This window comes from Geotrypetes seraphini, chromosome 2 (genome assembly GCF_902459505.1).
Source record: "Geotrypetes seraphini chromosome 2, aGeoSer1.1, whole genome shotgun sequence".
Lineage (NCBI taxonomy): Eukaryota > Metazoa > Chordata > Amphibia > Gymnophiona > Dermophiidae > Geotrypetes > Geotrypetes seraphini.
This window is the reverse complement of record NC_047085.1, coordinates 143,053,311-143,076,618: the sequence shown is the minus strand read 5'-3', so window position 1 is coordinate 143,076,618 and position 23,308 is coordinate 143,053,311. Positions and strand designations below refer to the sequence as shown.

The following is a 23,308-nucleotide window of genomic DNA, read 5'->3' as shown; positions in this document are numbered from 1 at the left end:
CCCAGGACGGTGGACAGAGGTCTCTGTGCAGACCGAGACCATCCCCCAGCGCTACACTACAGTCTCTACACAGACAGAGGAGGCCGCGCAGCTGAATGGAGATCTCATACAGGAACTAAGGAGCCTCAGGGAGGAGGTGATACGCCTGAGAAGCATCCGAGAGGACGAGGCCTACATCGACGGAGTCGTCCAGGAGCTGTCCCAAATCACCGAGCAGGCCCATGACAAGTCCATCCTCGAGACGCCCAAATCATCAGCTTTGAAACCAACAATTGGGATACAGGAAATGGCTAGCGGCACTGACTCCTGGCAGCTGGTGACCTCCTCCATGGGCAAACATAGGAGACCCCCCCCCCCCCCCTTTTTCAATCTCTTCATCTTCTCCTTCTTCTTACAAACAGGGCAGCTATACATCAACCCCTCAACTCACCCTGCGGAACAGATTCCAGATTCTTCAGGAAGGAACTGCCGATGAGGAACAGGAGCAGGCCCAACACACAGCTCCATCTCCAGGGACAACTGACCGGCTCCCCCCAAAGAAGCGCAGAGTAATAGTCATCGGGTATTCCATGCTGAGGGGCACTGAGGGACCAATTTGCAGACCGGATATGCAATCTAGGGAGGTCTGCTGTCTGCCTGGAGCCAGGATACGAGATGTCACAGCCAGTCTGGATAGACTACTCACGCCCCGAGACCACTTTCCTATGCTTCTTGTCCACATAGGAACCAACGACAGTGCCAGGAACACACCGGAGACCATCACCAGAGACTTTGGAGCACTGGGTGAGAGGCTGAAGCGGACAGGAGCGCAGGTGGTTTTCTCATCGATCCTCCCAGTTAGAGGCAAGGGAAGAGCCAGAGATGAACGTATCCTGAGGACGAATGAGTGGCTACAGGGATGGTGCCGGGATATGAACTTCGGATTCCTAAACCATGACGAAGCGCTACAAGGACTTCAGGGACCAGACGGACTCCATCTGACCAGTAGGGGTAAGAACGTCTTCGGACACTGACTAGCCCGCCTGCTTCACAGGGCTTTAAACTAGGTAAGTCAGGGGAGGGTACCCATTCACATATTAGTGCAGAAAGGAATTATCCTGATGAGGTGAGTCGAAACTCCGCTTCCATGTCCAAGGTAAGTACCCACATTGCAAACAGTTCTTTAGGAGTCACACCGACTCGGGTAGGATACGCCTCACAGGGACTTAGCAAACACAAGATATGGAGGGCCATGTATGTCAATGCACACAATTTAGGTAACAAAATTCTAGAATTGGAGGCTGAAATAAGGAATGCCGACCTAGATGTGGTGGCAATATCTGAAACTTGGTTCACGGACTCACATGGGTGGGATATGGCTATACCGGGCTACAATCTACTTCGTCAGGACAGAGAGGGCAGGTTAGGAGGGGGGGTAGCTCTATACATTAAAGAGGACATCAAAACCACCAGGATCACAGATGTCAAGTACACCGGGGAGTCCCTATGGGTAAACCTGGCAAGAGGCAGAGAAAAATGCCTGTATCTAGGTGTGGTATACAGACCCCCAAGACAACTGGAAGACATGGACGCAGAATTACTTGAAGACATAGAGAATATCACTCTACGAGGAGAAGCTGTACAGCTAGGGGACTTCAATATGCCTGATGCAGACTGGAACTCATTTTCAGCGACAACCAGCGGTAGCAGGAGGCTCTTAACCTCCATAAAGGGAGCACGTCTCAAACAAATGTTAACGGAGCCCACTAGGGCCCAGGCGATCCTCGACCTGGTACTCACCAACGGGGGAAACCGTCTCAGAGGTCTCAGTAGGAGATACGCTAGCCTCCGGCGACCACAACATAGTATGGTTCAACCTTAGGAAAGGCTTCCCTAGATCAAACACGAAAACAAAGGTACTCAATTTCCGGGGCACAGACTTCAAACGCATGGGAGATTTCGTCCATCGGATGCTGCAGGACCAAGCGGAGACCGATGATGTAGAAGCTAAGTGGTTAACACTGAAATCAACCATACATGAAGCAACTAGTCGCTTCATAAAATCAGTAAATAAACGACAAAGAAACAATAAATCCCAATGGTTCACCGCGGAGATCTCGTACCTCATTAAGGAGAAGAAAAAAGCGTTTCTCTCCTACAAGCGCACGGAGAAAAGAGAGGCAAAGGTAGAATATAGGACCAGGTCTACAGCGGTCAAAATGGCAGTTAGGGAGGCAAAACTTCGAGTGGAAGAAATTCTGGCAAAAAACATTAAAAAGGGGGACAAATCCTTCTTCAGGTATATTAGTGACAGATAAAGGAATACAGGCGGGATAGTACGCCTTAGAAGACCGGACGGAAGTTACGTGGAAGCAGATTCCGATAAAGCCGAACTACTGAATGAATACTTCTGCTCAGTCTTCACCTGTGAGGCACCGGGACACGGTCCGCAGTTGAAGGCAACACAAAGCACAGAAGACCCGTTTCAGAATTTTGAGTTCACACCAGGTGAAGTTTACAGTGAACTGGCAAGACTCAAGGTGAACAAAGCCATGGGACCAGACAATTTGCACCCAAGAGTGCTCAGAGAATTGAGCGATGTCCTGGCGAAACCGTTGGCTGAGCTATTCAATCTCTCCCTAAGTAAGGGGAAAGGTCCCCTGGACTGGAAATTAGCTAATGTCGTTCCTCTGCATAAAAAGGGTTGCAGGGCAGAGGCTGCGAATTATAGACCGGTGAGTCTCGCATCAATAGTGTGCAAACTCATGGAAACACTAATTAAAAGCAAATTGGACACGATCTTGAATGAAGGGAATCTTCGGGATCCCAGTCAGCATGGATTCACCAAGGGTGAATATGGCACTAGCACTGAGAGCGCATTTTGAAACTGCTGAAAGGTTTAGACATGGATGGAAAAATTTTGGCGGCGAGGTAAAAAAAAAAAGCCCAACTCAGTGATGATACTGACAATAACTGCTGAAGTAGGAAAAAGAGGGCCAAAAGGCCCAAACTGAGGCACAAAAAAAGGAAAATATTTATTTTTTCACAGACCAAAGAAGTACACTAAAACAAAACAAGAAAGGCAGGTGAAGGGCAGAAAATAGAAAAACGTTGACAGGAAAGCAAAGCGCTTTGGACGGAGTGCAAAAAAATAGCATTTCTCTCTGTGGAAAACAAAGAACTGAGGTACTGCTAGCCAGCGTTGGGCAGGAAGGAAGTCGTACATGTGTGGTGCGGGCAGTTGTGATGTTTCTAAAAACTTAAAGTGGCAATCAACTTTTACTAATGTCCATACCGAGCTCCGTGGATGACATCACCCATATGTGAAAATATGCAACCTGCTTGTCCAAGGATAAAGGAGGATTATCTTACTACTACTACTACTATTTCTAGAGTGCTATCAGATGTATGTAGTGCTGTACCAGAGTTACAAAGGAGACAGTCCCAGTTTGAAATTAGCAAAGAAATTTATTATTTTTCTATATTTCTTAAATCATTAATAGTTAAGTTACATTTTCATGTACTTTAACAGAACTTTATCTGCCATTACTACAATGGTGGTGTATTTATTGCTACCTTACTACAGAGTCTTTAACTTGTTATACACCTCCGTAAAGCATACAAGAAATTATTCACCATCTATTACTACATGGACTGAGGCATTAAACTTAGGAGAAGGTAACTACAAAGGCATAAAACAGAAGCACTTGCCAAATTAATAAAGCACAGAATTTTGTTTTATGCATACTTACCGACGATTGCTATAATAGGTAAATCCTACAAAAGGTAGTTGGTTGCCAACAAAAGCTTTTGGTATAGGAAATGTTTCTTCTTCTCCCTTGTCTTCTTCCAGATCATCAAAGTTACTTGTGTCAATATCACTGCTTAGATCAGGTACAACTGGTGCTACAGCTACAAAACAAGAAAGTGTTGTGAGAACAATAACTAACTTTGCAGGTGTAATGGTTTACATAAGGTTCAAGTTTTCTTGCCTCTAGAATCAAAAGGCAAAAAGCTCCAGCAGTCTGAAGCTACCAAAGTGAAAGAGAAAATCTATGGCAAACGCCTATAATTACAAATTACAGTACTTACTTTCCCTGAGATTTTCCCATTTCCACTGTTCATTCTTAAAGAAAGGATGTCGTTTAATTTCTTCTATGCCATTTCGTCCTAATCTTACATCCCTGCAAACAAAATTAGCATATTAATGTTTTTCTGGGTCATGCACACCGGCCCTGGGGAGCTAATAGAAACAGAAAGGGATTGAGATTTGATATACTGATTGGACAAGGTGTATTACCGTATACACTGTACTCAAATATAAACAGAAATTTTGGGGCCAAAAACTTGGCCCACAAATGGGGTTCTCAGTTTTTATTTCAGTCTTCCTGCTCTGCCGCCACCCCCCCCCCCCCCAAAACAGGCAGATCTCAGCCCCTATCCCCACCAGCCGGCAGCTAGCTTTCCCTCCCTCCTAAGCAAGAGTAGCCCCCCTACAAAGGTCTACCACGACTTCCAGGTGGCCTGGTGGTGTGCTGGGGCAGGAGCGATTCCCAATTGTTCTTGCCCATTCTTTCTCTGCAGCAAAAATGGCTGCCGAGACTGCTAAAGCCTTACAAGACTGCCACTGGAAGTCTTGGCAGCCATTTTTGCTGCAGAGAAAGAATGGGCAGGAGCAAATGGGAATAGCTTTTGCCCCAGCGAACTGCTAGACCACCAGGAAGTCAGTAGGCCTGTGCAGGTGGTTACTCCTGCTCAGGAGGCAGGAAATACTAGCTGCTGGCCGGTAGGGGTAGTAGTGCTGAAGTCTGACGGGGTTGGGGTTGTTGGTGGGAGCAGAGGAAGATTACAAGGAGGGCAGGAGGGAGGGTAGCAAGGCACCACCGGGAAGGCAAGGGGAGGAATGGAAGACTATATACCAGATATATTCAAGTTAACATTCTTCCCCTAAAAACAGGGGAGGGAGGCAAAAAATGGTATTTCTGTTTATACTCAAGATAGGTTTATATTCGGGTATATACAATAAGCAGTTACAATCAGGTACTCAAGCATTTTCCCTATCTGTCCTAGCGAGCTCTCAGTCTGCTATGCTGATGGCTTCTGTCAGCTAATGAGTGACAGATACTATGCATGAGGCTAAGAAGGGTTCTTAGGAATCACTTAGGTGTGTCATCTTGTGAGAGAGAACTGATTGATAGCAAAAAGGTATGTACTGTTGCATCATTTCCAGTTTGTGCAAAAGAAAAAACCCTCACCAAACACTATCAGTAGATTTCAGGCCCTACCAAATATGGTTTCACAATGGAAAAGGAGTACTTACACTCAGGCTTAGATCTTTCCCAGTAGCAGAGAAGGCCAAACACTGGAATGGTCCCTAATGTCCTGCCATTTGAAATCACTACAAAATATTTCATATTACCTACTACAGGCTGCCTATACTTTTAACATTCATAATACAGTATATATTACCACAACAGTTGATACATTAATTCAAATAAATGGGCAAATAAAACAATCTACTTTGCCTTTACTTTTATAGCAAGTTACATTTTAAATGTAAATTTACCTGTCGGTAAGAAAAGCACATATAATATTTTTTGCCTCCTTTGTGATTTCATTGTCATCAGGGAATGTAAGAGAGTTCTTATGGTTCATAATCTTACTGTATGTTCCAACCAGAGAATCAGCATAGAAAGGAGTGTCTCCTAAAATGAAAAGGAAATTTTACAAAGCAGCATGATTATATTCTAAATCCACACCTACTATATACCTTGTTAGAGGCCCAGCATGCTATTAACTTTGTAAAGATTTTCTTGGGGTGGGGGTTATACATTCTTTGGAGTAGACCTTAAAAAATTTTCTTAGGATCTAGGAATCAAACTTGAATGAGTGGAAATTTTTGATTTAATTTATTCACATTTATAAATTGCAAATTCATATGTTCAAGATGTAAGGCAAGCTATTACAGTGTCAGGGAAGGAGTGAATAAGAAGCTACTATTCCCCTCCACTGCCTTCCCACCCATCTAGAAAGGTTTTAAGCTGAAGTTGTTGAGACAATGGAGAAGAGGTTTGAGCTATTGCTGCTATGGGTGAGTGGAGAAGTGCACCCACCTACCTACTGCCAGAAACTGAAGCTTTAGCCTCTCTCCATAGCATACCTGCCCCAGTAGCTGCAATTTTAACATCTCTCCATTTCCCAGAAGTTGCATTCTAAAGCCTCTCTACCACCTACTGAACCACTCCAACACCAGCATCTCTGAATTTCTTTTCTCTCCTTCCTAGTAGATTCTTTCAGTCTTTCTTCTCAAACACAGCCTCTTTCAATTCTTCCTCTTCCAAAATAGAAACACTCACTACCAATCCCAAATTTTGAATTTATCTTAACAAAAGGGCTACTGGGGAATTTCCTTCTCATTAATAATGCTCTTTAAGCTGCTACTAGCACTCTGAAATCTCCTCCTAATTAACAAGGATCCTCCTAATTAGCAAGGATCCATTTTGGCTGTCTTTCTAGGATGGACACCTCCCATCTTTCTTTCTCTCTCCCCCAGCAAGATCACTTCCCCCAGTTCACTCTCCATCTCTGCTTCTGGTGCATACAAACACACAAACAGCTCTTTTGCTGCCTCTCCAGCATCCCACCCCTCGGTAATTCCCTCTGAAACCCACCTCCTCCCAGTACACACCCCTCCCTCCCATACAGCTCTCTCTCTCAATTACTACCACCTCATACATCCTCCCATGGCATATTGCCCTGGTAGTTGAGTCCCAATGACAACTCCATTATACCTGAATCCCTCCATACATTTATCCAGCTTTCTCCTCAGTTCCTGCACCCCCAGGAAACACTTTTGAAAGATTAAGTTCTTACCTGGATAATCTTGTTTCTGTTAATACACACAGGAGTCTGAACATTAGATGATGAATCCATGCTTGCAAACCACTTGCAAAAGGATGTCAATCATATCTTCAGCTCATCCTCCTTCACCAGTGGAGTATAGCTCCCTCTTCAGTTTGTACCAAAGCAATCAAGCTCCACTGTAACAAGAAAAAGAGAAGGAGAGGGCAAGGGGAACTTTCCCAGAAATAGCATATATTTCTGTTCTGTAACTCATGAAAAAGAACAATTACTAGTATGAACTTGCAACACAGGTGTATCAACGAACCAACCTGCTGTGTACAACTAGCACTAACACACAAGGAACTCCAAAGCTCAATAACTCAGTACTTTATTAGAAAATTAATCACACATGTTCATGCAACTGACAGGAGAAGAACTCCAGTTCCAAACCATAGAGTTATCGGAGGCAGAAAGCAGGTGAATTGCAGAATGCACAGGGTGGGCTGTACATACTCCTGTGTATATTAACAGATAAAAGATTATCCAGGTAAGAAACTTATCTTTACAATACAATACAGCTTCTGATATCCCATAATTTTTGACAGGGAATCATTGCGGCTTACAGCAAGAAAGATTACATTTGTGATTCCAGGTTAAAGTGAGCAGATTTAACGTAGATCGGGTGTGTCAAACTCAAATCACATAAGGGGCCGAAATCTGAAACACAGGCTAAGTCGTAGGCTGGATTTTTTATTAAGATACCCCCTTTGCTGACGCACAGCATGGGCCCCAGCGCCGGTGGCTGCTCTGACGCTCACAAGACTTCTGTGAGCGTTGGATCAATCGCCACCACCACAAAAACCCACACTGCATGTCAGCAAAGAAAGGGGTTAGTCTTAGTAGAAGTATAGGGATACAACTTCACCAACCCCACGCTGGCTACAAAATAAATAAAAAAGACTTTTCCTCTCTTTTAGGTCCTAGTTCACGCTTGCTGTTTAACACCAGCTCTGGCAGGATACACATTTCAAATCTGACATATTGTAATCACAAAATAGAAAATAAAATTATTTTTTCTACCTTTTGTTGTCTGGTCATTTTGCTTTTAGTTCCAGTTTCTCTTTCTGATTCTGCCTCTCTTTTAATTCTCTTTCCAGTGTCTGCTGTCTATTTTTTTCTCCTCTTCTCTCTTGCTCCAGTCCCTGTCTCCAACATACAGATTTTTCCCTTTCAACTTTTCTCCTTTTTTGCCTCTGTCCACTCAAATCTAGCCCAGTATCCTGTTTTCTCCCTCGGCTGAACCCATGCTGACTCCGTCTCATTAAATCATGTTTGTCTACATGTTCCACTATTTTATTTTTTATAATTGTTTCCACCATTTTGCCCACTACATTTCCACTCCTTCCAGTCGTTCCCATCTAGACAACAATTCCTTGACGTAAACCCCCATCCAAACAAAGTTAGTTTTTTTAAAAGTCTAGAACCTTTGCTTTTGAATGAGCCCTCTCTATACCCATCTTAATATTAAACCGTACCATGCAGTCATCACTGGATGCCAGATGATCACCCACTGTAACATCAGAAACACTTTCCCCGTTTGTAAACACTAAGTCAATTATGATCCCTTCCTGCATGGGTTCCATTACACTGACAATTGTGCCCCGAAAATCCCACTCCCTTCATGTGCGCATTTGTCAGGGTACAATTGTCCTGTGTGCTATTGAAGGTGTACCGCTGGAACAATTCTTTTTGTAGAGAATCCAGGATCTCCCTACTTCTAGAAGATCCCGCAATAGAGATATCCCAATCAACATCAAGCATGTTTTAATCACCTATTAGTAAAACTTCCCCTTTTTTAGATATATTTTGAATGTCTACTATTACCGTATTTTCGCGGATATAACGCGCGCGTTATACGTGATTTTACGTACCGCGCATACCCCTCGCGCGTTATATGGCTGAGCGCGGTATACAAAAGTTTTTAAACATAGTTCCCACCCCGCCCGACGCCCGATTCACCCCCCCAGCAGGACCGCTCGCACCCCCACCCCGAACGACCGCTCGCACGCGCTCCCACCCGCACCCGCATCCACGATCGGAGCAAGAGGGAGCCCAAGCCCTCTTGCCCGGCCGACTCCCCGACGCCCGATACATCCCCCCCCCCCCGGCAGGACCACTCGCACCCTCACCCCGAAGGACCGCCGACTCCCCAACAATATCGGGCCAGGAGGGAGCCCAAACCCTCCTGGCCACGGCGACCCCCTAACCCCACCCCGCACTACATTACGGGCAGGAGGGATCCCAGGCCCTCCTGCCCTCGACGCAAACCCCCTCCCCCCAACGACCGCCCCCCCCCAAGAACCTCCGCCCGTCCCCCAGCCGACCCGCGACCCCCCTGGCCGACCCCCACGACACCCCCACCCGCCTTCCCCGTACTTTGTGTAGTTGGGCCAGAAGGGAGCCCAAACCCTCCTGGCCACGGCGACCCCCTAACCCCACCCCGCATGTTACATTACGGGCAGGAGGGATCCCAGGCCCTCCTGCCCTCGACGCAAACCCCCCCCCCCCCCAGCCGACCCGCGACCCCCCTGGCCGACCCCCACGACCCCCCCACCCCCCTTCCCCGTACCTTTGGAAGTTGGCCGGACAGACGGGAGCCAAACCCGCCTGTCCGGCAGGCAGCCAACGAAGGAATGAGGCCGGATTGGCCCATCCGTCCTAAAGCTCCGCCTACTGGTGGGGCCTAAGGCGCGTGGGCCAATCAGAATAGGCCCTGGAGCCTTAGGTCCCACCTGGGGGCGCGGCCTGAGGCACATGGGCCAAACCCGACCATGTGTCTCAGGCCGCGCCCCCAGGTGGGACCTAAGGCTCCAGGGCCTATTCTGATTGGCCCACGCGCCTTAGGCCCCACCAGTAGGCGGAGCTTTAGGACGGATGGGCCAATCCGGCCTCATTCCTTCGTTGGCTGCCTGCCGGACAGGCGGGTTTGGCTCCCGTCTGTCCGGCCAACTTCCAAAGGTACGGGGAAGGGGGGGTGGGGGGGGCGTGGGGGTCGGCCAGGGGGGTCGCGGGTCGGCTGGGGGGGGGGGGGGTTTGCGTCGAGGGCAGGAGGGCCTGGGATCCCTCCTGCCCGTAATGTAGTGCGGGGTGGGGTTAGGGGGTCGCCGTGGCCAGGAGGATTTGGGCTCCCTCCTGGCCCAATATTGTCGGGGAGTCGGCGGTCCTTCGGGGTGGGGGTGCGAGTGGTCCTGCCGAGGGGGGAGAAGAATCGGACGTCGAGGGGGGGCATCAGGCTTTCAGGATGGGGACAGGACTTCAAGGGGGGACAGGCAGATCTTCAAGGGGGACAGGCAGACCTTCAAGGGGGACAGGACTTCAAGGGGGGACAGGCAGACCTTCAAGGGGGGACAGGCAGACCTTCAAGGGGGGACAGGACTTCAAGGGGGACAGGCACGGAGAGGCGGGGCAGTGCACCGAAAGTCAGGGCGGGTGAACGGTGAGTCGGGGCAACCAGAGGAGAGTCGGGGCAGTGCACCGAAAGTCAGGGTGAGTCGGGGCAACCAGAGGAGAGTCGGGGCAGTGCACCGAAAGTCAGGGTGAGTCGGGGCAACCAGATGAGAGTCGGGGAGGGCGAAAGGAGAGTCGGGGTGGCCAGAGGAGAGTCGGGGAGAGCGAAAGGAGAGTCGGGGTGGCCAGAGGAGAGTCGGGCAGCATGCGCGTTATATGCCTGAGCGCGGTATAGAAAAGTTTTTGTACATATCATCGTGATTTCTGCGCGCTATACCCCTGTGCGCGTTTTACAATGGTGCGCGTTATATCCGCGAAAATACGGTAAATCTCTGTCCACTTCTGTCTGTGAAGGAGGCCTGTATATCACACCAATGTAAATATATTCACCATTCCCTCTTTCCAAATTGATCCACAGTGCCTTTTTCTTGCCCTGCAGATCCTGCAGTTGTATAGCTTTAATATGATCTTTAACATATAACGCTAATTCCCCTCCTTTTCTTCCTACCCTGTCTTTCCTGAACAGATTAAAGCCCGGTATAACTGGATCCCAGTCAAGATTCTCCATGAACCACGTCTCCATGATCGCCACTATATCCAACTCATCTTCTTCCATCACAGCTTCTAGATCCAAAATCTAGTTTCCCATACTTCGAGCATTAGTATATACTGCCTTGTCATACTGCTTTGTCGCCTTCAGATCCTCAGACACTATCATCCCAAGGTAGTGAAGACAAAAGCTGTATCTGAATTCAAGAAAGTGAGGGACAAGCACATAGGCTCTCTTAGAGAGGGGAGATAGCAAATGGTATGGATGGGTATAATATGACTGGCCATATGGTCTTCCACTGCCATCATTTTTTTGTTGTTGTTGTTTGTATGTAAACGCACATACATAGAAATTTTAGAAAAGCTACTAACTTATGCACATATGCCTGAGAATGCACAGATTTTTAAAGGGGCATGATCTTAAACATGTATGTGTGTTTCTTATTTTGCAACATAGATATTCCAAAAAGATTTCAACAACATTTATACCTGCTCCCAGACATGCATTAATATTTGATACTGGAGGAGCGACTTGAGGTTTGAATCATGCTTACCTCTCTGCAGCCCAAAAGTAAAATACATAAAGAACAAGATTTATCCACTATTTACTCATGGAAGTGCTAGCATTTACACATCAGGACCTTGCAACGATGGTGGCTCATTATCCAATGTGTTTTTTGGAAAATAGCTGTACACGCCATATAATGCATTTTTTCCATGACCTTATATCTTTACTTTAACTCTTTAACTGAAGGAAAAGAAAATAACATCCCGTGCAACAATCTAGTGTTGATAAATAAGCCTCTTAACAATAGGCATACAGGCCCTGATTCTATAAACTGCACTTAGCTCCCAGGTACCGTTGAGTGCGTGAAACCATGCACAAAATCCACCCCTAACCATACAAATTTATTTTATTTAATTATTTATATACCACTTTTAGCCTAAATAGTTTACATTCAGATACTCAAGCATTTTTTCCTATCTGTCTGTACCTGGGGCAATGGGGGATTAAGTGACTTACCCAGGATCAGAAGGAGCAGCATGGAATTTTAACCCACAACCTCAGGATGCTGAGGTGGTAGCTCTAACCACCGTGCCACACACTTGGCACCCTAGTGTAGACGTCTACTAGCTAATTATATATTATTTTTTAGTTTTTTTAATTGTTTTCTAATGGTATTTTCAATTATCAATGCTGATTAAGCCAATTTAAAAATTAGGTTAGGCACCTAGATCAGCTAGTCATGCCAATCTAGGCATCTAACTTTAGGCACTGCTTATAGAATCTGGGCCACAATGTTTAATCAAATACAAAACATTATTTTGTGTTTTAACATGCCTTACTCCTTTCTCCCTACCTCTCACTATTGCCCCAATCTTCATAAGTCTCTCAAAGATCTCGAAAAGGGCCTATACTCTTATAGCCCTCTTCAAGAATGTCCAATTACTCAGAGAAGAGTATTAGCAACTCCCTAAGAACCATCTCACTTACTCCCCACTCCAATCATATATTTTATTTTATAAAAGGCTCTGTGTTCAGCAAACCTTTTGTAAAATACACTGCAAATTCTGTGTGTTCTAACTTAAGACATCCTTTTTTTTTTCATCTAGATGACCAATATAAAATTGGATTTTAAAATGAATTCATTAAATTAATTTTAAAAAATGTTAAGCCTTTGAAGATAAAACATAACTGTAATATGCTTAAGCGGTATATCAAATGTTAATAAAACATAAACATAAAACATAACTAGAGAAAAATTAGATAGTATATTTAAAAAATTTTGGCTAAAAGTGCAGTAAGCCCAACTGATCACTTACCTACAAGCATTTCATATAAGAAGACACCAACTGACCACCAATCACATTCTCGTCCATAGTAACCATCGCCACCTTGAGATTTTAATACCTCAGGAGATATGTAGTCTGGTGTTCCAACAGCAGTATCACATCGTACCATGCCTTCCTATAAAACATTTATTTTCAAAATATTTTTTATTAAGCATCATCATATGAAACGTGTTTTGTTAACTTTAAGCTGAAAGAGACTATTTTGACAATAGCACACAAAAAACCTCCTTTTCACTGGCACACTTTTTCTGATTGAGACTTATCAGGATTTAGCTGCCACCAAGCTATGTTGTCGAGGGGAACTCAAACCTTACACCCAGTTTCTTGTTGATATGAGTGTTAAATATAAATGGCAACACCCTTTTGCGCTTACTTTTTATTTGGAAGGTAAATTGCATCAGCTATAGTCGGTGACAGAGGAAACCAAGATGTTCCCGGAAGTGCTTGCTTCATCAGTTACAGGAGGTTCATCTTTGGCAACCCAGCAGCAGTCGGCTGGACTTCTACAACAAGGGTATAAATGGCTCTGTGTACCCTGGGGAAAGGGCCAACTGACTCGCCAGCCTTCTGCCTCGTTATTGCAGGTGGCGAACACTGCTGGCGAGTGACCAGAGACTAGTATTTCTATCTTTTGACAACAGCCACAGTCTGAAGCACAGTGAGGGGAAGGGAAGCCAGTCATCCTCTCACTGCACCCAGATACCATCTTTACTTGAGCTGTTTGATTTTCTTTGGCGGGAAGCCCTGCCCCCTTCTTCCCAGGAGCAAAGCCTCTTCATTCAGCCCTTTAAAGGGCTGCCAAGCAGGCAGGCCTCTCCTACCGGCAGGCGCCGCCAAAGGGCCCTTTGTGCAGACCAAGCCATAAAATTCCACAACAGCAAGCACACCACAAAAATCCCCACAATAAAATAAGATCACTACACACCACTAAAATCACCAGAGAAATCTCCAAGGCAAAAATAACTCACTCTAAGCCAGTGGTCTCAAACTCAAACCCTTTGCAGGGCCACATTTTGTATTTGTAGGTACTTGGAGGGCCGCAGAAAAAATAGTTAATATCTTATTAAAGAAATTACAATTTTGCAGGAGGTAAAACTCTTTATAGTATATAAATCTTTCCTTTAACTGTATATAAATATTTCCTTTAACTATTAAATTACTAAGGAGACTCACAGACAACAAATCCTACTTGGCCACAAGAGACTTCGCCCCCACCCCTACCCCAAACAGCCACCCAACTGGATGAATTCTTTAGAAACAAAATCTCAAAAGCCAGGAATACCTTCACCGAGACCCCAAATCACCCTGACAATTTCACATTACCCCCCACAGAAAAAGAGTCCTGTGCAGCAAACAGAACCTGGGCAGACTTCCCAGATATACAATGGTCCGACCTGAACAGACTATACAAAAATACAGTCATTCAGCATGCGACCTCAACCACTGCCCCCCATACTTGTTAAAAACTTCCAACACAAAATTCTGCACCCACCTCTTGCAATGGATGAGCTGCATGCTTACAGAGGGCCAATTCCCACAAGATCTCAATGAAATCATTATTACCCCTATTCTGAAAGACCCAAAGGGCGCAACAGATCAGCCATCCAATTACAGACCTATAGCCTCAATACCGTTATACATCAAGCTAATGGAAGACCTTGTGGCAAAACTTCTCACCAACTACCTAGAAAACTATAACATATTCCACCCCTCACAATCAAGCTTCAGGGCCAACTACAGCACAGAGACACTACTAGGCTCTCTACTAGACACAGCCAGAGAATATCTAAGTAAAGGCAAAAATGCTAGTCATACTACTTGATCTCACTGCAGCATTCAACCTGGTAGACCATAACATCCTACTACAAACAATGGAAGTAACAGGAATCACAGGTAGAGTTTATACACGATTTCAAGGATTCTTTCATTCCAAGAGATAAAGTTAAAACAAACAAAGAAAAATTGGATTCCTGGACCAACCCATGCGGAGTCCCCCAAGGCTCTCCACTATCTCCAACACTCTTCAATCTCTACATAGCCACACTCGGTACTTGCTTGGACAAACTAGGCATAACTTCATACAGCTATGCAGATGACATCACCATCCTCCTTCCTTTCAACCAATATACCTCCAACATAGCAAACATACTACACACAACACTAGAAACAGTGACAAAATGGATGAAAGAAATACTTCCTGGTGTTGCCATGAAATTTACCGCTCAAAATCAGGAGTGGTAAATTTCATGGCAACACCAGGAAGTATTTCTTCACCGAAAGAGTGGTTGATCATTGCAACGAGCTTCTGATACAGGTAATCGAGGCCAACAGCGTGCCGGATTTTAAGAGTAAATGGGATGCCCATGTGGGATCCCTAAGAGGGTAGAGTTAAGGAGTAGGGTCGTTAGGAGTGGGATCTCTAGGAAAATAAGCCTAGGTGGATGGGTCTGTTAGGTGGGCAGACTTGATGGGCTACAGCCCTTTTCTGCCGTCATTTTCTATGTTTCTATGTTTCTATGAAAGACCACAAACTAAAGCTGAACCACGACAAAACTAAATTCCTACTCCTCGAAAAAAACAAAACCATAACAAACCTTGAAATAAACTCCATCACATATCCCTTGCAACCCAATCTAAAACTACTGGGAATAGTGATAGACAAAGGCTGCACCATGCAACTCCAAATCAACAAAACAGTTCAGAAAGCCTTCGCAGTCATGCGAAGACAAATCCAAAAATACTTTGACAAAAAACAATTCAGACTCCTGGTCCAGTCCCTAGTTCTAGGACTCCTAGACTACTGTAACATCCTATACCTGTCATAAAATAATTACAATCAGTACAAAATACATCCCTCAGACTGATAAGACTCATTGAAAAAATACAACCAAATTACCACTGCCTTCCATTTAATCCATTTACGTCATGACAAAATATCATTGAATCTGTCATAGAGAAATGTTCCACGAGGGCCTTGTAACAATTCGGAACATGGAGATGTTGGTCTCAGATGCCAAGAGATTCCATTGACAAAGCCTGGAGTCTAAGAGTTCAGCTTGTCTGTTAGATAAAGAAAAATCTCGAATGAGGTCATTTAGTTCTGCCTGAGTTATTAAGTGAGGCGCACCTGAACTTGAAATCAAGAACTCAGGATCATTTTCCAATTCCAGTTCCATAGAGTCATTAGCACATGCTTCAGAGCCTTCTTCCAAATCCAATGTATAAGTTCCAGGTGGTTTCGGAATTGGAAGATTGTCATCATGAGGCACAGGTCGTATTGCAGATTCAAGATTAGGATATTGAATTTGACTCTTTGTTTTCAAAGAAAATCCAGACACTTTTGTTAAGCAGAAATAACAATCTGTGCAATGGTCCTTCTGTTCCTTCCAAACCATTGAAATAGCACATTGATGGACGTCTATCATATGGAAAAAATCTAAATGTCCCATAGACAGACAGTCCTGGAGAGTCAATATTAAGCAGTACAATACAGCGCTAAAAAAGCAAGGAAGAACTTCTACGGTGACAAAATCTCCAGATCCAGCAATCAGGGTAGTACACTATTCAACATTTGGCGCTCCCTAACCTTCAAAAGAGACCCCACTCTGCTCCCCTCTTCTCCTTCAGCCGACGTTCTTGCAAAATTTTTTAACGATAAGGTCTCTACCCTGAGATGCTCCTTCCCTCCCTCAGTCTCCTACAATTCCCTGGTAAACACCGACTCCATTCCCACCCTAACAGTCTCCAACCCTATCCCAGCTGACAGATCTTGGACTACCTTTGAACATGTATCAGAGTCCCTAATCCTCAAACTCTGCCTCAAACTGAAATCCTGTAACTGTTCCTTGGACCCATTCCCCTCCTACCTATATGAGAATATTCCCGCACAGGCCATCTCTTCTATCACTAACCTCATAAATTCCGCCCTTCACTCGGGCCTTTTCTCCCCAGAAATGGGTCTTATTGCCTTGACCCCACTACTGAAAAAATCTGACCTTGACCCTTCCATACTTTCCAGCTATCGCCCAATTGCAAATATCCCTCTCTTAACCAAAATGCTTGAGTCTATCATTTCTACCCAACTCTCATCATACTTAGAGAGATTCTCTATTCTCCTACCCTATCAATCTGGCTTTCGTCCCAACTTCAGCACTGTCCTCCCTGATCTCAAAGATTCAGCAACTTCATTCTCGAAACAATTTTGCCATCCTCCTACAATTTGACCTTTCTGCTGCTTTCGATGTTGTCCACCATGATATTCTTATTTACCAACTCTCTGAGATAGGCATTAACTCCACAGTCCTAGACTGGTTCTCAAAATTCCTCTGCTCTCGTTCTTACATTGTCAACATGAATGGCACCTCATCCTCCCCCTGGAAACCGAATTGTGGAGTCCTGCAAGGCTCTCCCCTATCTCCTATCCTTTTCAACATCTATATGTCCTCCCTCAAACTCCTCCATCTATCCCCCCTCAAAACAATTTACACTTATGCTGATGACATCCTCGTCCTCCTCGAGACCGATTCGAACCTCACCAACCTGTCCAAAAACATATCCTGTTTACTGAACCTACAATCCTGGGCCCACACTGTGCAAATGAAATTGAACGAGTCCAAAACAAGACTTCTCTGGCTCAGCCCAAAACTAGACCAACTACCCACCTCCGTCCCACTACCCTCTGGCTCCACTCTGCAGCTTGAGTTTTCGAGCAACGTTCTGGGCATCATCATTGATTCCACTCTGTCCTTCAACGACCACCTCCAATCCTTGGTAAAAAAAAAATGCTTTTCCAGCCTTCATATGCTGAGGAAGTTAGATCCTGCTTCCATCAAAACCATTTTACCCTCCTTGTCCAATCCATCATCCTTTCCAGATTAGACTACTGCAACTCTATCTACTTAAGCCTAACTAAGAAAAACCTTCATAGACTTCAGCGGATTCAGAATGCCGCAGCCAAGCTCATCTTCGCTAAAAGTAAATTCGACCATGTCTCTCCACTCCTGTCCAAACTTCACTGGCTTCCGATAATCGCCAGGGTCCACTTTAAATGTGCCTGTCTAGCTTTCAAGATCCTACACGGTATCCTCCCTCCCTTTATCCCTCTTACTTGGAATTTTTCTAACCCTAATACCACCAGACCCCTCCACAAATTGAAACTTTCCTTCCCCTCGCTAAAAGGCATTTCCCGTTCAGGAAGACTAGGATCCTCCCTCCCCTTCAAAATCACTGAGCTCTGGAACAACCTTACCTCCCCTCTTCGGAACTTGAGCTCTCTCCAAGTTTTTTGCAAACATCTGAAAACCTGGCTTTTCTCAAAAATTGTAAGTCTTTCTCCAACTTTGATATCCCAAGTCCTCAAAATCTCTTCATATCTGGCTTCCCTAGTCCTCTAATTATTCTTCAGTCTTCGACCTCTAACCCTTTATTGTAGTTCCTTCCTATTACATCTCCTGTAAACCGTGCCGAGCTCTACGAACGTGGAGAAGATGCAGTATACAAACCTAAGGATTAGATTAGATTAAAAGTTTCTATTGCAGCATCTCTGAATGAAAATGGTTATAACTTTTTCTATCATTGGCATCTCACTCCAGCAAGGTTGTTTCAATTCCTTAAGGGTTCTCCAGACTCCTGCTGGAAGAACTATGGAGAGCGAGGAACTATTTTTTCATATTTGGTGGACTTGCCCTGTGGTAAGATCGTTTTGGGTATCATTGCTACAGACTTTGGAGGACATCTTGCAATATTCAGATCCTTTGTGAGTGGACTTTTGTCTTCTTCATTTCAAACCTCTAGGAGTACCGAAGACTACTCATAAGTTTGCAATGGCCTTTTTTGTTGCAGCAAAACTTGCCTTAACACAATATTGCAAATGTTCAGCGCTGCCTTCATTGGATTTTGTCTTAGCTAAATTATACTACATATGTTTGATGTCTAAACTGACAGACTTTAAATATGTCCGTTGGGGAGGGGGGGTTTCCATAAGGTTTGGGACCCTTATTTGGATTGTCAAGCTCAGTCCATGTAATTTATTTTTACAGGTTGTGGAGCCAAGGAAAATTAGGAGGGGGGGTGGAGGCTGGGTGGGTTGGGAGCTGTGATGTTTCTGAGTTTTTGTATGAATATTGACATACCACTTTTGGATTGTTGCTTTTTTGTTTCTGAGCTTTCAGTTTTTGTTTCTTTTAGTGCTATAAATAAAATCTTGAAAAAAAAATCTTGGCATGAAAAATGTGTGTGTAAAAATGGTCCTGAAGGAGCTCACCAATAAACAGATGCAAAGGAAAGTCAAAGTTTGCCAAGACCTTTTGCAGAGCAAAGACAATGTTTTTGGGCTGTGTTATCACTGGTGATGAAACATGAGTGTACCAATATGACCTTGAAACAAAGCTTCAAAGTGCACAATGGAAGTCAGCCAATTCTCCATGACCAAAAATGTTCTGCCAATCTAAATCAAGAGTCAAAACGATGTTGCTAACCTTTATTGATACCAGAGGAATTGTTCACTATGAATTTGTACCAACTGGACAAACAGTTAACCAAGTTTACTATTTTGAAGTGCTGAAAAGGCCGTGTAAAAAAGTAAAAATGAAAACGACCTGAACTTTTCACCAACAATTCATGGCTCTTGAATCACAACAATGCAACAGCTTACACAGCACTGTCTGTGAGGGAGTTTTTAGCCTGAAAACAAGTAACTGTATTGGAACACCCTCCCTATTCACCTGATCTGGCCCCCAATTACTTTTTTACCTGAAGATAAAGGAAATATTGAAAGGAAGACATTTTGATGACATTCAGGACATCAAGGACAATACAACAGCTCTGATGAGCATTCCAGAAAAAGAGTTCCAAAATTCCTTTGAAGGGTGGACTCATGTCAGTGCATAGCTTCCCAATGGGAGTACTTCAAAGGTAGCCATAGTGATGTTCAGCAATGAGGTAAGCAGCACGTTTTCTAGGATGAGTTCACAAACTTAATTGTCAGACCTCGTTATGTACAGTGCTGCATACATCTAGCAGTGCTATAGAAATGATCAGTAGTAGTAGTAGTTAGCAGCAGCAGCCATATATAAAACTTGAACTACAGTGATGAATTGGTCACTCAGTCTGAACTGGTCTAAAACTCTAAATAAAGATTTTCACTCTATCCTATACCAGGATATGGACAGCCCCTACTTTCTGAAAGGGAAAGATGACGGAACTCCTTTAAAAACAGGATGACAAGGACTAAGAAACACAACAAACCATGAGAGTTTTAACTGGCTGTGAAATTGGTACGAGTCTTCAGGAAAGCATTGTAAGCTAATGCCCAAAAATGCCAGAATATGCACAGCTGATTTAGTTCTAAGAAATAAACCACAAGAGTTTCAACTGGCTGTGAAAGTGAAACTTGAGTCTCAAGAAACAATAGAAAGAAACACTATGAAATGGATCTTTGGTGTTAAAGTAAGATATAATGAGGACAAATTAATATAATAAGTCTTTCTTCTACCACACCAGCAACAGAAAATCCACTTTGAATTTCTTTTATCAATGGATTGATCTATAGGTAATATGTCAGAGTTGGAGAAATAGTAACAAATCTGTAGTTTCCTCTTAAACTTGAAATGATCTATTCTTGTCTGAAATGGATCGTACTGTGTAGCAGGAATAAATGATAACCCGTTTTGTAAAATGGATATTTGGTGTAAAGTGAGATGTAATGAAGACAAATTAATAATTGGTGCTTCTTCTACCACAACTTGTGTGGTGGAAGTATATAAGGGTACCCTCTTCCCCATGACACCAGTCTACATTGTAAGCTTGTGTGCTGTGCTGTTTGTAGCCTCTTAACTACTTGGATTTTTTGTGGCAAGTGCTGTTTATAGTACTTTTGCTGTTCTAGTTTTCAGTTTTCTTGTATTTTTACCTTGAGACTGGGGCTCATGCACTGCTTCTGCTACTTTGTTGTACCGTTTTATTAGTCTTTTAATTCAATTGGGTCTTCACTAATTTCTAGTTTCTTCTGTTGCTGGTATGGCAGAAGAAAGTCTCATTATTAACGTGTCCTCATTATATCTCGCTTTACACCAAATATCCATTTCATGGTGTTTCTTTCTGTTTTCTTGAATGGAGTAGAACGGGTACAAGTGGATCGATTTTTCACTCCTTCAAAAATTACAACGACTTGGGGACACTCGATGAAGTTACAGGGAAATACTTTTAAAACCAATAGGAGGAAAAAAATTTTCACTCAGAGAATAGTTAAGCTCTGGAACGCATTGCCAGAGGTTGTGGTAAGAGTGGATAGCATAGCTGGTTATAAGAAAGGTTTGGACAAGTTCCTGGAGAAAACGTCCATAGTCTGTTATTGAGAAAGACATGGGGGAAGCCACTGCTTGCATGAAATATTGTTACTCCTTGGGATTTTGGCCAGGTACTAGTGACCTGGATTGGCCACCATGAGAATGGGCTACTGGGCTTGATGTAACCATTGGTCTGATCCAATAAGGCTATTCTTATGTTAACTATATTGTACCCACACCGGGTTCTTTTGCATAGATCTTTTTGCATGGCCCTTCATTTCTTCTTCTTTTCACACAGGCAATTAAACTCTGGAATTCTTTGCCAGAGAATGTGGTGAAATCAGTTAGCTTAGCGGGGTTTTTAAAAGGTTTAGATAATTTCCTAAAAGAGAAGTCCATAGGCCATTATTGAGATGGCTTGAGGAATCCACTGCGTATTCCTAGGATAAGCAGAATATAATCTGTTTGGCTACTTGGGATCTAGTTAAGTGCTTGGGACCTGGGTTGGCCATTGTTGGAAACTGAGCTTGATAGACCTTTGGCCTGTCCCAGCATGGCAATTCTTATTTTATAGAATGTCATTTGTGCACATTTGTAGCAATGGAGGTTTTCATACTTTTAGTATGTTTAAAATGGTTCTTTTTTCTGAACTCATTCCAATTTTTTGACATCTGTTTCCTTTTTTTTGTTTTTTGGCTTTCTTTGCAGACTTTTTATGTTTTTATATTTAAGACAGTCAAGGTATGTGGTTTTAAAATGCCACTTCTGGTTTTTCATAATGTTATAAGGACATATTTAGTTCACCCCTTTCTTCACTAGTTTATTTTCTGTTTCATTAGTTTCACTGGCCACTGCATCAGTGGATCATTTTCACTGAGGATTTTCCACAATGTTGACATCATGTTTCACCTCTTTTAGAGTTTCTATTACCACACCTACTTTTTGTGGATTAATTACCACCTTTGTCCTGCTTTACCATCTTTTCATCATTTCATTTCACCCCATACAGTAATTTATCATTCACACATTCATTTTTATTACATGTGCACCACCACTTATTCTTACCACCTCTTTTACCAAGGTATGCTAGATATTAGCATGCGCTAAATGCTAACGTGTCCATAGAATATAATGAGACTGGTAGGTAGACCCTCAATTCAATTCCTATAATAATTTAAATTTAAAATTTTTTAACTGTGGGGGCAAGCCTCAGAGCATGGAGTCAATCTTTCCCATTTTTTGGGGACTTCTCCATTCGTTGGGGGGAGGCGGGTTTGCGTCGAGGGCAGGAGGGCCTGGGATCCCTCCTGCCCATAATGTAGTGCGGGGTGGGGGCAGGGGGTCGCCGTGGCTAGGAGGGTTTGGGCTCCCTCCTGGCCCGATATTGTCGGGGAGTTGGGAGTCGGCGGGGCAAGAGGGCTTGGGCTCCCTTTTGCCGCAATCGTGTCGGGGGGGGGCAAGAGGGCTTGAGCTCCCTCTTGCCCCGATCGTGTCGGGGGTGCCGCGGTTGGCTGGGGCAAGAGGGCTTGAGCACCCTCTTGCCCCGATCGTGTCGGGGGTGCCACGGTTGGCTGGGGCAAGAGGACGGGAGTGTGTGCGAGCGGTCCTTCGGGGTGGGGGTGCGAGCGGTCCTGCGTTGGGGTGAATCGGACGTCGGGGGGGATCAGGTTTTCAGGGTGGGGACAGGACTTCAAGGAGGAGAGGAGAGTCGGGGCGGGTGAAAGGAGAGTCGGGGTGGCCAGAGGAGAGTCAGGGCGGGCGAAAGGAGAGTCGGGCGGCGACGGGAGAGTCGGGCAGCATGCGCGGTATACGGGTGTGCGCGGTATATAAAAATATCTGTACATAGATTTGTGTTTTCCGCGCGCTATACCCGTGTGCGCGTTTTACACGGGTGCGCGTTATCTACGTGAAAATACGGTACTCCTTTCCCAGAGCAAGGGAGAAACATGAAATCAACCTAGAAGGGGGTGGAGTCAGCCACTGTGCTCTGCAGGCTCATAAGCCTCAAGTAGCAAGACTGGAGAGAGATCAGGAGGACCCAGCTGATCCCAATTGGGGAAGCAGAGCACCACACAAGGAGGGCAGTTTCCAAACTTCTCCTATCCACCAGGAAAGAGGGTTTTCAGGAGGCCAGCCAGCAAGGAAAGAAAGTCTGACTCCAGGGAGGTACAGTAACTTTCCAATTAAGCCTTGGGGTGAAAGGCTGGAAGTTTATTATGATGAAGAAAACTGTTCAGAAAAGCTCCCAAGCACTCAGAGAGGGGGATGGGAGGTAAAGCAGGAAGTGGAGG

At 44.4% G+C, this 23,308-nt stretch overlaps 1 protein-coding gene across 1 annotated transcript in view; it reads right to left on the bottom strand.

The window, feature by feature from the left end:
• The window catches only part of ROCK1 (Rho associated coiled-coil containing protein kinase 1), a 398,571-nt gene that overhangs the window by 213,464 nt on the left and 161,799 nt on the right, over positions 1 to 23,308 (bottom strand). The window contains exons 7-10 of the mRNA XM_033933927.1: positions 12,703 to 12,847; positions 5,546 to 5,684; positions 4,072 to 4,163; positions 3,732 to 3,891 (exon numbers count right to left, since the gene is read on the bottom strand). Coding sequence (XP_033789818.1) covers positions 3,732 to 3,891; positions 4,072 to 4,163; positions 5,546 to 5,684; positions 12,703 to 12,847 — 536 coding nt within the window. The remainder of the gene's footprint in view (positions 1 to 3,731; positions 3,892 to 4,071; positions 4,164 to 5,545; positions 5,685 to 12,702; positions 12,848 to 23,308) is intronic.